Source organism: Platalea leucorodia (genome assembly GCF_965183815.1).
Source record: "Platalea leucorodia genome assembly, chromosome: 9".
NCBI lineage: Eukaryota > Metazoa > Chordata > Aves > Pelecaniformes > Threskiornithidae > Platalea > Platalea leucorodia.
Window position 1 is genome coordinate 18,137,206 of NC_138831.1, and position 15,735 is coordinate 18,152,940.

The 15,735-nt window shown below is 41.7% G+C and overlaps 1 protein-coding gene across 2 annotated transcripts in view; it reads left to right on the top strand.

Moving 5' to 3' along the window:
- Nucleotides 1-15,735, top strand: part of POC1A (POC1 centriolar protein A) — a 67,360-nt gene that overhangs the window by 11,346 nt on the left and 40,279 nt on the right. For both annotated transcript variants that reach the window (XM_082321720.1, XM_082321721.1), the window contains exons 6-7: nucleotides 556-671; nucleotides 7,674-7,807. In XM_082321720.1, the coding sequence (XP_082177846.1) occupies nucleotides 556-671; nucleotides 7,674-7,807 (250 nt within the window). The remainder of the gene's footprint in view (nucleotides 1-555; nucleotides 672-7,673; nucleotides 7,808-15,735) is intronic.

Consider the following 15,735-nt stretch of genomic DNA (forward strand, 5'->3'; position numbering starts at 1 on the left):
CTTCACTGAAGGTTTGGAAGGCTTTACTGTACTTGAGTGTTCAAAATAAGAATTGATTGCATACAAGTCCAGAAAGGAATTTGGTCTCAGCCTCGCTGCCTTTTAAGTGGCAACATATGATTTCAGGCACAAATTCAATAAGTTCCATCTTAAAATTAGTTAAGAGTAGTAGAAGAAAAATATCTCTTCAGTCTTGTACACAACACTCTAGAAATCCTGTTAATTTAATAGAGGACTTATATTATGCAAACATTAAATGAACACTTGAAAATGTTGTTGTGACAGTCAGATCCATCAGACTTCAGGAGGCTTGTATCTACAGCTCCTACACCTGTAATGCAAAATGTTGAAGACAGTATGCTTAGATATAATCCTGCACTCTACTTGGAGTTAGAAGCAGGGTCTTCAGAGAAATTTAGCAATATGAATTTTCAGGTTATTTCCTACTTTCTGTAATGTTCAATGCATCATGATGTAGCTTCCCTTCTTGAAAAGACCTTTTTGATCTTTAGCGAGAGTTGAATGTAAACAGTTGGATTTAACTGCAATTTACAGGTTTGTGAATCATGTGGATTTTCATCCCAGTGGTACATGCATTGCTGCGGCTGGTACAGATAACACAGTGAAAGTGTGGGACGTTAGGATGAATAGACTTCTTCAACATTATCAAGGCAAGTTAAGATCTTAGAAAAATCGGGCCTTTCCACATTTTGATATGAATTGCTCTGAAGTCCAAGGACTGTTTCTCCGTCACCTGTTTTTCCAGAAAGGCACTGGCTTAGGCCTGCCAGTGGAAGCCTTTTTTCACCAAACATCATGCTTTGCTTTCTGTTAGCTCCATGACTGGTTCTCAAATATTGGTGAGAAACACCTCTGTTCTGATTTCTTTCTCTGTCCACCACCAAAAAAGATGAAAAAGCCCCAGCGCTGATACTGTCTCATGTTGCAGCTGTTACCTGCAATGCCACTTGGCTCGTATTCACTGTTCTTGAGTAAATGACGTGCAGTAAAAAAGATGTGGCCTTTGCCTCCGAATAAGCCTATAGGGGGAGTCAGATGCATTCCAGCGAAGCAAAAGGTTAAGTTCTTAATGACAAAACTAGGAGAAGTTAACAAAAGAGGAAAATCAAAGTCAAGCAATGTTTACAGTTCTTTCTCCAGTATCTCCTTTGGTTTTCAGCTTCCAGAATTGGCTTTGACTTTGTTATGACTTGTCCAGGTTGGCTTGTCCTTGGAGTAGCTAGCTTTTATATTTAGAAGTCTACTTTTTAAAATTTTTTTTTTACCCTTACCTTCAAAATGGCATCTCCTCCCATTACCTGTTCTTCTCAAACTGATTAGTGCTGCCATTTGGTAGAACTGCATAGAAAAGGGTCCTTTCCCATCCCTGCAAGCTTCTTTGAGTTTGATCGCACTGTTTTGTGCGTGTTAGTTCCTTGAGTCTAAACATAACTTTTATTTCCTTTACTATTAACGATTTTTAGGGCTGCCATAGTATATTTGCATGTATACTCAAGCACTGTTTCCAGTACAGATAGCTTATTCAACTTAATTTTGTTGGCTTTTCATGAAGACTGCTTTTGGTGTGCTAGTAAAGCAGATCAGAGATAGGGGGCTGGAGCTTGGTGCATTGTTCTTTCTGCCATCCACATCAGATACCGTCAGTTCCTGCTGGACAGCCTCACAGCTGAATGCCAGGCAGAAAAGACAGTATTAAAATAGTTTGCAGTTGATTCCTGCTAACTTTGCAAGTTGAGACAGAAATTTAGTTCTAAATTAAAGCTGTTGGTCCTCCTGGCTTTATGTAGCTACAATTGTTTGTTTTTTTTATAAAGTGCTTTTGACTGTGTATCCCTCTACTCATAAGGCGATGAAAGAATTTGCATAGTCTCCCAATACAAGTTCTCTAGTTTCCCTTGATATAGAAAGGCAGAGAAAGTGTAGCGATGTTTAAGGAGCAGAGTTCTTACATTTGTCTTCCTTCACAGCAATCTGTGAAAGACTAGACCTCTTCTGGTAAATAAGAGCAATAGGAGTTACTTAAAGCAAATGCAGATTGTCTGCAGAGAAGCTATTAAGATTATGAAAGTCCTTTGGGTTCCATAAAAAAGTAAATAAGAGCTCCCCCAAAAGAGGTTGCTGTGGAATGGGAACAGTCTGTGAACTTTAGAATCTTTTTGTAATTTTGCTATATATAGAGTACTGTTCTTTTGCTCTTTACATATGGATGGAAACAGCATTATGAGATCAATTGATCTGACTGTGAAGCACTGATGGTGACACCACCATCATTGGAACAGGGTTTTTTCTTGGGTAAAAAAAAAAAAAAATCTTATTTCTAGCATCAGCTTCCTGTGCCTGGATTGTGTTTTATTCCTGGCTTCTAAATGTGAGGTCCTCCTCTCAAGTGTATTCTCCCTGTGTAGTCAAGTCGAGCACTCCTGGAACTTTTTCAACTGCAAACCTGCCTGAGCTCCTTGAACTCTCATATAATACAATTTATTTATTTTATTTCTTCAGTTATTCTTACGGACTCAGAATCGCTTCCAGTTCTCTGATAGTTAACAAAATCTAATGGAAATCAAATCTTTTGAGGACTGTTCATCAGTATTGAGCATTACCATGATGAATATTGAAGTGTGAGTTTGTGTAATAAGTATTGTTAACTTGTGACCCATATCAAAACTTGGCAATGCCTTTCTGAAGTCTTGTTGCTAACATAGGTAGTATGTTTAAATACTTGAACAGTGTCGGATTGTCCTTTAACATACTTTATCAGCTTTTCAACGGTAGCAAGTTCTGCAGTGCGCATTTCCAGCCACAGTATAACTTGGCTCAAAAATAATCTCTTCCTGCTTTCCACTTAATGCTATTAAGTTATATGAATCTAATGTGGTTTATGTTTGACTGCCAGGTTTATTTTTTGTCTTGGAGTTATAGATTTCCCCTGTATCCCGCTCTTACTGAATGACATTTTAGTCTGACACCCTTGCTATTGAAGTGATCTTTTCCTGTTATGAGTGTTATTTTTAACAGCTACTGTGTAAATTCTGATTGTGTATTAAACTTTGGACTAGAAATGGAAGAAAAGCTTCTATAGGTATGTTGATGATAAAAGGGAGGCTAGCGAAAATGTGGGCCCTCTCTGGAAGGAACGAGAGACCTGGTTACCTGGGATATGGAGAATGCTGAGGTACTCAGTGACTTTTTTGCCTCAATCTTCACCAGCAAGTGCTCAAGCCACACTGCCCAGGTAGCAGAAGGCAAAGGCAGGGACTGGGGGAATGAAGAACTGCCCGCTGTAGGAGAAGATCAGGTTTGAGACCATTTAAGGAACCTGAAGGTGCACAAATCCATGGGACCTGATGAGATGCATCCACAGGTCCTGAGGGAACTGGCAGATGAAGTTGCTAAGCAACTATCCATCATACTTGAGAAGTTGTAGCAGTCTGGTGAAGATCCCACTGACTGGAAAAGGGGAAACATAACCCCCATTTTTAAAAAGGGAAAAAAAAGAACATCGGGGAACTAGAGGCCAGTCAGCCTCACCTCGGTGCCTTGCAAGATCATGGAGCAGATCCTCCTGGAAACTATGCTAAGGCACATGGAAAATAGGGAGGTAATTGGTGATAGCCATTGTTGGTAGATAAGGGAAGAGCAACTATGTCATCTACCTGGACTTGTGCAAAGCATTTGACACTGTACCACACGACATCCTTGTCTTTAAATTGGAGAGACATGGATTTGACAGATATACCACTTGGTGGATAAGGAATTGATTGGGTGGTCACAGTCAAAGAGTTGCGATCAACGGCTCAATGTCCAAGTGGAGACCAGTGATGAGTGACGTTTCTTAAGGGTTGGTATTGGGACTGGCACTGTTTAACATCTTTGTTGGTGACATGGACAGTGGGATTGAGTGCATCCTCAGCAAGTTTGCTGATGATGCCAAGCTGTGTGGTGCGGTTGATACGCTGGAGGAAAGGGGGTGCCATCCAGAGTGACCTTGACAGGCTTGAGAGGTGGACCTATGCGAACCTCGTGAAGTTCACCAAGGCCAAGTGCAAGGTCCTGCACATGGGTTGGGGCAATCCCAAGCACAAATACAGGCTGGGCGGAGAATGGATTCAGAGCAGCCCTGAGGAGAAGGACTTGGGGTGTTGGTTGATGAGAAGCTTGTCATGACCCAGCAATGCGTGCTAGCAGCCCAGAAAGCCAACCATATCCTGGGCTGCACGAAAAGAAGCGTGACCAGCAGGTTGAGGGAGGCGATTGTCCCCCTTTACTCTGCTCTTGTGAGACCCCACCTGGAGTACTGCATCCAGCTCTGGGGCCTCCAACATAAAATGGACATGGACCTGTTGGAGCGAGTCCAGAGGAGGGCCACGAAGATGATCAGAGGGCTGGAGCACCTCTCCTATGAGCACAGGCTGAGAGAGTTGGGATTGTTCAGCCTGGAGAAGAGAAGGCTCTGGGGAGACCTCATAGCAGCCTTCCAGTACCTGAAGGGGGCCTACAAGAAAGCTGGAGAGGGACTTTTTACAAGGACATGTAGTGATAGGACAAGGGGTAATGGCTACAAACTGAAAGAGGGTAGATTTAGATTAGATATAAGGAAGAAATTCTTCACTCTGAGGGTGATGAGGCACTGGAACAGGTTGCCCAGAGAAGTTGTGAATGCCCCATCCCTCAAAGTGTTCAAGGCTAGGTTGGATGGGGCTTTGAGCAACCTGATCTAGTGGAAGGTGTCCCTGACCATGGCAGGGCGGTTGGAACTAGATGGTCTTTAAGGTCCCTTCCAACCCAAACCATTCTATGATTCTATGAATAGTCATAAAAGCCGAAGAAACCTAAAATTGCAGTGCTAGCTGTATGCAGTCACTTCATGCATCTGTGATTGCACACTGACGCATTTGTAACGTTCTGGAGATGCATTTCAGTCTTGCTCTTCCAAGAGTTTACATGCTTGCCTTTTGGCTAAATCGGATTTAGTTTTGTGGCTCTCCCATGTGAAGCTGCTGTCTCAGTCCCACTAGAGGGCATCTCCTCCCTCAGTACGTGCTTATGCTGCCTGATTTCAAGGGAATCTATTTTACATCGAGGAGCTAATATATAAGTAGCCTTGCCACAGACTCTTGTGTGTTAAAGTTGGGTTGTTTTCCAAAACTGATTAGTCTTTTACCAGTGTTGCTCTTGTTCCAACTGTGACATTTGTAAATGAAAGTTGCAAGTAGAGAGAGCAAACTGCAATGGTATGGTATGGGGTTTTTTAGCAAAGTAAAGTATGGTCTGGTCACAGTTACTGTACAGGAGAACAGACAGATGCTTTATTCAATCTTCTACTTGGAGCTAACTTTTTTGTACAGTGGATCATCCCCCTGTGAAAATGGCCAATGTCTGTTGCCTGACATTTTTTTCCTGTGCAAAGTTGTGTGTGGAGCACCTCTATTGCAGGTCTATGGAAACAGCTCTAACCCTTTTTTTATTGCTGTTTAAAAAGAGCAATTGGTACTTTAATACAGTTCAGCTGGGGCTGGGTGGTGGTTATCTGTTCACTGGGGACTGTGGCTGTGTCAAGTCCATCCTAATTTATCTTCTGACTGCTGGTTACTAAGAGGTTACATTCACCAGTTCCTAAAAAGTAGTATTGCTAGATTTGGGACAGTTATGTTCAGTCACTTTCTAGGCTGGCATGATGCTATTTTAGTAATCAGCCCCCGCCAGTGTAAGTCCCTTAACTGGCCGTTATTTTTTCTAGGGCTTGGCTGGCGGAAGGGTAGGCTCGCAGCACCAAGGCACTGGGAGGTGCCACCCTGTGCTGCACAGGATTTATTGTTTGCAACATGAAATAAAGTGAGGTTGCAGGATGTGTTGGCAAGTTTTCGGAGAGGTGTTGTCAATGGTCTTGTGGGAGGTATGAGCTGTTTTGGCAGAAGAGAAGTTTTCTCTGAGCTTACGACAGCCAAGAACTCCTTGGGCACAGAAGCTGCGACTGCTTACACAGCCACAGTCTGTGTGATTTCTTTCTGTTATGAAAAGGTTTTTTGCAGAAACTGGAAATACTTTATTCACTATCTGGAACTTGGAGGATATATTGTTAACTTCATCTACTTCTAGTGTGACTCCTTTCAGGACTTGCCTTAGTTGACAGAATATGTTTGCCTTTATCTGAATATAGACAGTAACGGGGTGAGGAATATTGCAAATTACTCGTAATAAAATTTTCAAAGGAGAAATGTATTTAGCGCTCTTTCAGGTGGAAAAACTCCATGTAGACTTTTTCTTCTTTAATACATAGTGTAATATGGGGCTGGGGGTATAGAGGAGGATCTAGCTGTGTGATAGAGGCAGTATTCACCAACAAGAATAACTGTTTAGAAGTTACCTGTGTCGAGTTAATGCTTTCTTCTGTGTTTTTTAATAGTCCAGGTCAAGAACTGGTTCTCAGAACTTAAGCTGAGGTGTCTCATGTTTCTGAAAGTTTAAAAAGTAGATGCATTCTGTTTTACAGTTGAGCAAGGTTATTTCAGATTTCTGCTTCAAATCCGCATCTGCAAGAGATACTGTTTGGTTCTAGTGTCCAACTAGAATTATATTTTGAGTGTTTTTAACATGCAGTCTGGATTTGGAATGCACAGTAGACTCTCAAGGGAATATAAATTTAGCTGGGGAGATGTACTAGTAGTAGTAGATTTGAGATACCAGAACATTTGGAGGGCATTTAGTATAATTAAGAATAATTGGATAGTTAAAACTCTCTTCAAGCATAGTCTTAATATTCTGTAATGTCACACACTCAGAAAGCTGTGCATATGTAAAGTACTGCATGTTCGCATAAATAAATTTCTTAAATAGCCTGTTTTGTAAAAGGGAAAGTCTGGGGAGGGGAAAAAAGCACTGCATTAAGTAGATATTTAATGTTACAGTGAACTTAAAAGTGTAGTTTACCTTTTTCCCTAGAGCATATTCTTTAACTCTTTTCAAAATAACTCTTAGGCTTCATCGTCATGCAGGAAGGATTGCTTTATTGGAAGTTCACACTCTTGATAATTTGTCTATTCATACTTGTTTTAAATTTTTGGTGAGGTGAATTGGATGGATGAAGGAATAATACTTATACTGGACCATTTTCAAGTTGCTGGTTGTTCTTTCCTAGTTTCTCTGAAACCCAGTCTTAGTTAGAGTTGAGTAGTAAACCAAAAGAACCTGTGCCAATGCCAACTTTGAGTTTCTTTCATCATAATTTCAGTCTTCTCCTTAATGTACCAGCATATAGAGTTTATTCTAGAGTCACTCGGGAGTGAGAACAGCAGCTCCACAGTAGTAAAATATGTCAATGTCCAGCTCTCTCATGGAATCATGTAGCTCACTTGCACATATAGTTACTTTTTGGGGCTATGCTGGAAGCTTTTGTAGTCTTAAATCTCCCAGAATAATTGGCAAAGCTTCCTTTTTCCTTTCAGTAAAGTAGTGCCTATTTTTACAAGAATTGAATACTGCCCTTGTTCTCCAGTGCTTTGAAGAGCTTTTGTGGAATATTTCCCCTGTGATAATTTTCCTGTTAATCTTTATAACAGAAAATTGGAATGTGCTTGTACTTTATTTTATTCTTTTGCCTTGGGCTTATGTAAACTGGTCTCGGTGATTATTATGTATGTTTTTTCCATCTTTAGTGCACAGTGCTGTGGTAAACAGTCTTTCCTTTCACCCCTCTGGAAACTATCTGGTTACTGCTTCCAATGATTCAACTCTTAGAATTCTGGACTTGCTAGAAGGAAGACTTCTGTATACTCTTCATGGTCACCAGGTGAGACAAAGCCTTTTATACAGTGACATACAAACCTGTAACAAACTGGACAAATTTGTGCTTGAGCCTTTCATTATTCATGGCCAAAAATCTTTTGAAAACTTCCTTGCATAAAAAGATGATGATACTAGTACTGATAATACTCTTTGAGATCATGACTGTTTTGAAGGGAAGGCCTATGGAGAGGGGAGGAGGTAAGGCAGGAATGGAGAGGGTGAGAAAACAAGGCAGAAGGGGAGCTCCAGTATTGAGGAGCTCCTAAGTCCTAAGGGGCACAGTCAGAGCTGCACCCTAGACTCTAATCCTGGGTCTGTTGTGCACTCTCTGTACCACAGCTCTGGCTCCCTCTCTAGAGTAGTGCAAATAACACTTGGTCCCCTGACTTAAGTGTTATGAAGATAAATGCTATTCACCTGACAGGAGACTTAGGGACAGTAGTGGTAAAATGAAGAAATATATTTTGGGATGTGAGTTGGGAACATGTTTCCATTTTGTTAACAGTCTGAATTAAATAATTGAAGGTGATAAATGCTGCTGGTTGGTTAAGTTAACTGATTGGCCTATTAGTATTATGCTGCTAGATGTGTTGCTTGTAAGGTTAATTATATGAATGCTTGGAGCTCTTTTTTTAAATGTTAAATGAAAATAGACAGACTAATTTCATTGTCCATGCTGAGTGGGGCTCAGACACATGAAAAAGCAGACCTGCTTTAAAGGTTCCCTTTCCAAAGGGACAAAGAGAACAGAAATTCTTAACCCACTTGTTTGTCTGTTAAAATGGGGGCTGAGTCTTAAAGCATCAAAACTAGCTGGGGAAAAATCACATCCTGAAGCTCTTGGGGGTGGTGGAGATGGTTCTGGGCAATAACAGTAGCTGTGTAAGCTGCAAAACTGATAATTCTGGCTTCTTATGGCTTTATGTTTAGTGACTGCTTGCCTGAGCTCTAAAAAGGTCAAGTTTGTTATGTAACTTCTCTTATACTATGTGTTAATAAACGTTTCTCCTTTTTTGTGATATTAATGGAAAAATAGGACAACCTCATACTTTAAAGTTCTACTTCCTGGGAAGATCTGGTTAAAACTCACCAAAGGGTTCAAATGCTGGCTATCCTAACACATAAACCTTGACTGCAGTAAACTTTCTTGCTTTGAAAACTGGACTAAGCGGATACTCCTATTGGATTGGGGCTGTGAAGCTTCGAACTGTTGTCCTAATCTCATTTTCATATTTGTCTTTTGTGTTAATTGGCCAAGTGAGTGCTTAGGAAGTAGCTTTCTGGAAAAGGTTAAGTGTGGAGGGACAGCGGATCTTTGCACCTCTCATCCTTGCCTCAGGAAGGGATGTGCCTGGTTATTGTTCAGCAGGAGGCTGAACGTGCTTTCCATTTTCCTCCCTTCTGAGCTGTAGGCTGCTCCTCGATGAGTGCAGTGGGACAAAAAAAGTGTTGCTTTGAATGAGAGTCCAAAGCTGATTGTGGTGATGGAGGTCTTCCAACAGCAGAAGGTCCCTTTAGGACTTGTTTGTGAGACAACAGCAAGTCTCTTTAGGCTGATGGTGTACTTAACTCAGGGCTTCTACAAAACGGTTTGTGCATCATCTCTTCAGAAGTGGAGTTAAAGCTCCGTATTGTTTCCCCGCACCCCATTTCAGATCGGTTAGACGCCTGCCACTCTCTCCTCGGCATCTAACTAACATTGGAAATGCTTTGACACCGGCACAGCTGAAGGGTTTTTGCCATTGTGGGATTACACCTCCTTTGGTTTGGAAACAAGTAGTAGTATAAAAGTGGCTGATAGTGCTTTCTGGCCTTCGTTAAGGGTATTGCACTGAGATGGCTGTGGAACCAGTCTTGGCATAGCTCTGGGCAAGCATTCCCTCTGCTAGCATGTGCTATATTGTTGTGGGTGGGTTCTTTTAATGCCTGATTTAACAGATACCTTGCTTTTCCACTAAAAGTATATGATAACCTGTGCTTCATTCATCGTAAGCAACCGGCAGTGACAACAGGCCCTGCTTTCATCAGAAGCTGCTGGGGTGGATTCCTGCACTGGCTGCTTCTCTCGCCTGCTCTGCTTGTAGATAAACCCAAGCCACTTAATACTGATGGCTTCCCCCCCCCCCCCCCCAGCCTCACTGTGATTTCTGCCAGTATCTCCAAGTGGCTAAAAATGAAGTGGGTGTGGATTTTTTGGTCATTAAGTAGATTTGCCTTTTTATGTGAGGGCTATAGGTTAGTCACCAAATGAACAGCCTGTTCTGAAGACATTCTTGAGTTGTTAATTTGTGTGGGTGAATATGCTGCTTGAGACTTTGTTCTTACTCTGACAGCTGACTGCTGTTATGTTGTTCTGGGAAGGCTGCATGCGAGTGGACACTTGAAGGAAAAAAACGTAAGGTCCTTTAGACATACTTTGACGCAATTGTTGGAGTGCCAGGAATTTGTTAGCAACTGATTAGCTGTAGTTTACATAGGGAGAATTGCCAAGTTTACATTGCTGTCTTTAATTGTAATGTAGCTGGCCCCCTTGTAGCAGAAGTTTCGTTAGAGATGGGAGTTTGCAGCTTGGAGCTGACATCTTGCAGCTGTGAAATATCATTCTGTATTGTGCTGCATATTTTAGTTCTGGACTGCTTCAAGCTGTAAAGTACTCTTGCCTAATTCCATACAGATGAGACACCAGGTTGGTATGTAGGTCCACCTCTGGTACTGAATCATCATCGAGGAACAGAATGTTTTGGGGCTTGTAAGTCACCTCTGGAGTGTTGCTAGAGGAGAGCAGGTATGTACACAGTGCCCGTCTGCCCTTTGGGGAGATTTGATTAGAGCACTTCCAGACTGACTTTCTTACTGGAATGGAAGTTCTCATTAAATATTTAGAAAACATCTGCATGGTTATGTTTATAAATAGGAAGACAGAAAATGCAAAGTTACGTTTCTCCAAGCAACCTTGACTTGAACCATGAAGTAGCTGCCTTCCACCTACCTGGGTGGCATAAGTGCTCTCTGCTTTGCTGGCTGACTAAAGAGCAAGATCTTCTGAGCAGGTGCACAAGAAACAAATGTGCTTCTTTACTATCTGCTGCTAGCTCTACCTACGTGCCATTAAACATCCGTGCTGGCCTGGTTGTCTTTGATTGGTGTGAGGACATCTCAGGGCTGCACAGAACTGGACCAGCAGAAGGAGAGAAGGGCTATGTTGCAAACAACAAGCAATTGATTTTAGATTAGCATTTCTGAGTATTAAAAGGAAGTATGAGTGCTCTATTCTTCCCTTGTAATTTTTTTTTAAACTGAAGCTTCCAGGAGTTCACAAGCTACTGAAGATTCCATTATAAGGTGCCAGTATAAGTTTTCCCTGTGTTAGCTGTAGCCCTTACTCCCCTGTGAAGGAAGGTGCAGGCATGACAGTCTTGCTCTGTGTAGTAATATGGGAGTTTTTCAAAGCTCAGTGGACTGAGAATCCTTGTGACTTCTTGTCAGAGGTATTCTGCATGAAGACATCCCTTGTTGCCACTGCTATCTCGGTCCCCTGTGCTTGTCTCCTTGGTTCCCTTTGAATCTGCCCATTTTATCTAAACATGTTTCTTGTCTTTACTGTTAAAGATGTGGATTCTTTCCCCTATCGCTTCCCACTCCATCCCCACTTGAGGACAATACTCAGCTCTGTCCTGTACCTCTTGATTTGCCAGTGTGCAATGCCTTTCCCCTTTCCACATTGTCTTTGGGGTATCTGTGTTGCTTGTAAATAAAAACAACAACAACAAAAAAACCCACAAAAAAACCCAACCCAACAAACATCCATGGCTTTCATAGCTTTTTTTTTTTCCAGCTCTTGCCTCTTTCTAAGATTTGGATTTGCCTGTGTGATGTAGGGCAGGGTGTGTAGCAGGGTATGTGCTGCATACTGTACCCGATTGTGGAATAAGTGTGTGTAACAGTCACCTGTCTTGCCCCTTGTATTTCTTCCTGCCTCTGCCGTCTTCTCAGAATTCAGCTTTCTTCTCCTACTGTGTATCCTGATATTGTCTTTCACCTTTTCTGATGGGATCGAATAGATCTTTATAGCTGTGGGTTTCCTTGCTGCAAGTTCGTCACTGATCCTGAGATACAGGCTCAGTGCTTCTGCCTTACCAAAAGGTCTGTTAGTTTGAATTGGTTTTCACTGAACTCTCTTCACTGCTTTATCTGCTGCTGAAACCAAGTGATAGGTGAAAGACACACGCCATCAGCATCTTGTCTCGGGCCCTCTGTGTTCTTTGGCACTCGAATGCATTTATCAAGTTTCTTACCTGCTCTTGTTGTTTTCCTAGTTGTCTTGATTGCTTATTCTTTGCACCTTTTGCTCCTCTACCCTCTGTCATGTCAATGTCCATCTGTCCAAGTGTGACTTGCCCTCTTCTCTTGTGCGATGAAGCAGCTGAAAGCACTGTAAACAGTGGCAATGACTGCTTTGTTTATTATTTCTTTTATGCCTTGAACTGATGATCCCATGCCTACGATCCCAGCATGCTTGTTGCTGACTCTGATTTGCTTCTCAGACCTCATCACCACTTGTATTTCCTTTTTCTCTTTGCACTAGTTAATCTCTTTCAGGAGAGTGTGACTGAATGTACTGGCTTGTATCTTCCCACTTCTACATCTCCTTTTGTGGGCAGCGGAAGAGGAAGCTCTCCTTTAATTCAACTATTCACATCCTCTAGATATGCCTTGTTCCAGCTCTTGGTGCCTCCCTTACTCTCTTATCTGGCTCTTCTCTGGTATGCTTTAGTTTCTCCTAGGTTTTAAAAAAAAAAAAAAAAAAAAAATCTACTGGCATCCTTGACCTCACTTGGCTTTCCAGCTACCTTCCTCTCTGCCTCTCCTTTCATCGTGCAGACTGTGCATCATTAAACTACTCTCCTCTGATTTATTCCTGGACCCTCTCCAGCCTGGCTCTTGTTTCTTCTGTTATGCTGAAGCCAAAAGGTTAGCTCTGTTCCTAGCTGAAGCTCGCAAGTCTGGCCTCTCTTGACTTGAATTGACTGTTGGTGTTGGCCCTGCTGTTCTTGCAATCATGTGCCTTCTGTCCTCCAGTAGTTCTGTGGGGGAGGAAGTGGTGTTCAAGAGGGCTTTCTCTGTGTCTGTCCACTTATTTATAGATGGTACACATTCATCTGCTATCTGCATGCAGGTATGACTGTTTGCTCCAGACATATTTCCATTTCTCCAAACTGAACTCTTGGCCTTTCTCTTACGTATTTATTTCAGAGAGGTCTGTTTTTAGCTCCACCTTTGAAACCTTTGTGTTCAGGGATGCTATTCCTGTTGTTTCTTGCCATCCCTGTGTCAATTGTTATGGATGCTGTTAGCATGCTGCCAGTCACTCATTCAGTGTTGTAATCTGTGTCCTGGCTTTGGATCCTGTCTCTCTAGGTGATGAATGCATGCAAGCCATTCAGAATAGTTCTGACCATCTTTTTCTAAGGCCACACTTAATGTTTTGTGTAAGCTGATCAACCTGTGGATTGCTAGGGCAATAAAGGCCTTGTGATCACTAGCCTCTTTCTGTAGGGAGTGGGAAAACAAGGAGAAGGTATAGTCTCTATCTCTGGGGGGTAGTCTGCACATAAATTAGATTGTGTAACGTGCTGTGCTTCATCCTTTTTACTTGCGTATACAGCTAAAGGGGGATGTCACCTAGTGTTTCAGGTACCATGGCATGGCTATCTGACCTTACCCGAATCTTGTTCATGGGGAACACTGCTGCAAAGGATTAGGTTTGATCCCGTTATCATTCCTTCTGTGTGACTTCCTTTTTTTTTCTTTTTTCTTTTTGTTCCCAGTTTCTTTGCTGCATCCAGTGTGTGAGCAATTTGTCCTTTTTAAGGCTCCCTGGGGTTTATCTCCACCCTGCCTGGTGGTACTCTTTTGCTAGAGGAGATGAGTTGAATATTGATTAGTGGCAATGTTCTTCCTACTCAACATTTCCAGTGAATGACTTTTTGCTTTCCTTTGTACTTTCCCTCAAACTTTCTGCAGCTCTCTCCCAGTATCACCAAAAGTATTATTATTATTACAAACTTTAACATGCACAAAAGCTCAGCAGTCCTCATGTTGTTGGCCTGCTGAGGACTAAATAGAAATGTTCCTTACCACTGACTGGGTGTATCTCATTGTCCAATCCCTTCTTTCTGCAGCTTGCTGTTTAATCTAAGGCAAGAAGCTGTAGGAATTTGGGGACTGGTGCTAGCAGCTTGTGTGCAGCACCTAGCACAATGAGGATGCAGAACTGGAACTTCTGAACCCTCGGGAAATACTGACAGGAGAGCATTTGTATCTTGCTACAGAAAGAGGAATAAAGTGGTCCTTTAGAAGGTTGCTGCATCACACATGTTCTAGTTGCATGGGAAATAAGCTTAAAATTCTCCCTACAACTTGTATAGAAGAATATAGAAGAAAGGTGCTGCTTTCTGCCACTTTTGATGCAAACAGCAAGTTTAAAGCAGGAAAAAAAATCTGAAGGAAGACTTGAATTCAGTCTGCAGCCATGTACCTGTTGTCCAGGACTGCATCAGAAACCTGTTAGATCTCTACCATCCTTATATGGAACAAATGGGAGTTAGGCTGTGTCTAATCACTGTCATGTGTAGCTTTTTTTATTTTTGTTTTGTGTGGTTATATTAAATTGCCAGAGTATTTGGCAAACTATTATTTGTATGTTGCTATAGCAAACCTGTTATATCCGGGAAGAGTGCTGTTAAGTGCATGTAGCAAAAATACTTTTCACTTAATTTATGTCAACAAATCTGTAGAGGATGTTGTGTCTATAGACTTGTTTGTTCCCCTTCTTTCAATTTATAAAGGCACATTCAGTCTTTGATATCAGTTTCTATTTTGGGAGGGATATGTTCTGTTGAACTTTTTTTTTCCCCTTCAGAATGCCATGACTTTGGAGTCAGTTCATTGCCTGTTTTGATGTGATTTGTATTGTGCTAAATTTTGTCTAAATACACTGAAATACTTAGACTGATAAAAATAGTTTTGTGAAACATTGCTCCTCTCCAGAATTCCTCACTTGTGCTTGTTCCTGAACACTTTGTCTTGAGCAATGTCTTGAACTTTTTTTTTTCCCTCCCAACCTCACTGGTTTGTTACAGTCAGAGTGCAGCTTCTGCATCCTCAGCTCTGTTATCTTTGAGAAGTGTTCACCACTATGCAGCTTTCTGGCTATGTACTTGTTTCTGCCCTTCCTTATTGCTTATTTGTCTTTGCTTTTGCTTTTTTTTTTTTTTTAAATTTTTTTTTTAATTAAGAGGGTCTCCATTCCTGACACTGTGGTGAGAGCGCTGAACTGCTGGGGAAGGTGGGTGGGACTAGAAGGCAGAGGCACGCTTTGTCTCAGCTGACTGATGGTGGTGTCTTTGGTTTGAAATATCTGCACTACTTAATGCTGCGTTAGTTGAACAAGCTTAGTCACGCTAATGACCGTGCATGCATTTTGAAATTGCTGCTACTAGATCAATTCTGGCAAGATCTCTCGAATCAGATGTTGCTGTTAGAAGGCTTCAAAACCTTTTGAAATCACTGCAGGTGAAATGATAATATGGAAATACCTTAATGTGTTTTAAGGAAGCTAAAACTCTTCACACTGGGAGTGACCACATCAAGACTCTAATTTTGCTGGCATAACATTGTGCCAGCATATTTGAAAGCACGCAGGACTGTGGGACGCAGGTTGCAGTGAGAGTTGGGTGTTTATCCCAAATGCAATCTCTGGGTATTTGTCTGCCTTTTAATAATAATGACAAGTTCATTTTTACAAAGCAGGAGAGAAAGAAGGGAAACCAGAAACAAACTAGATGTGAGATTTCCATGTGATGCCCGTTGGGAAGATGTGATCTCTTAATAGAATAGTCCGTCCTTGCAACTTGATACAGGGTGAGGAGA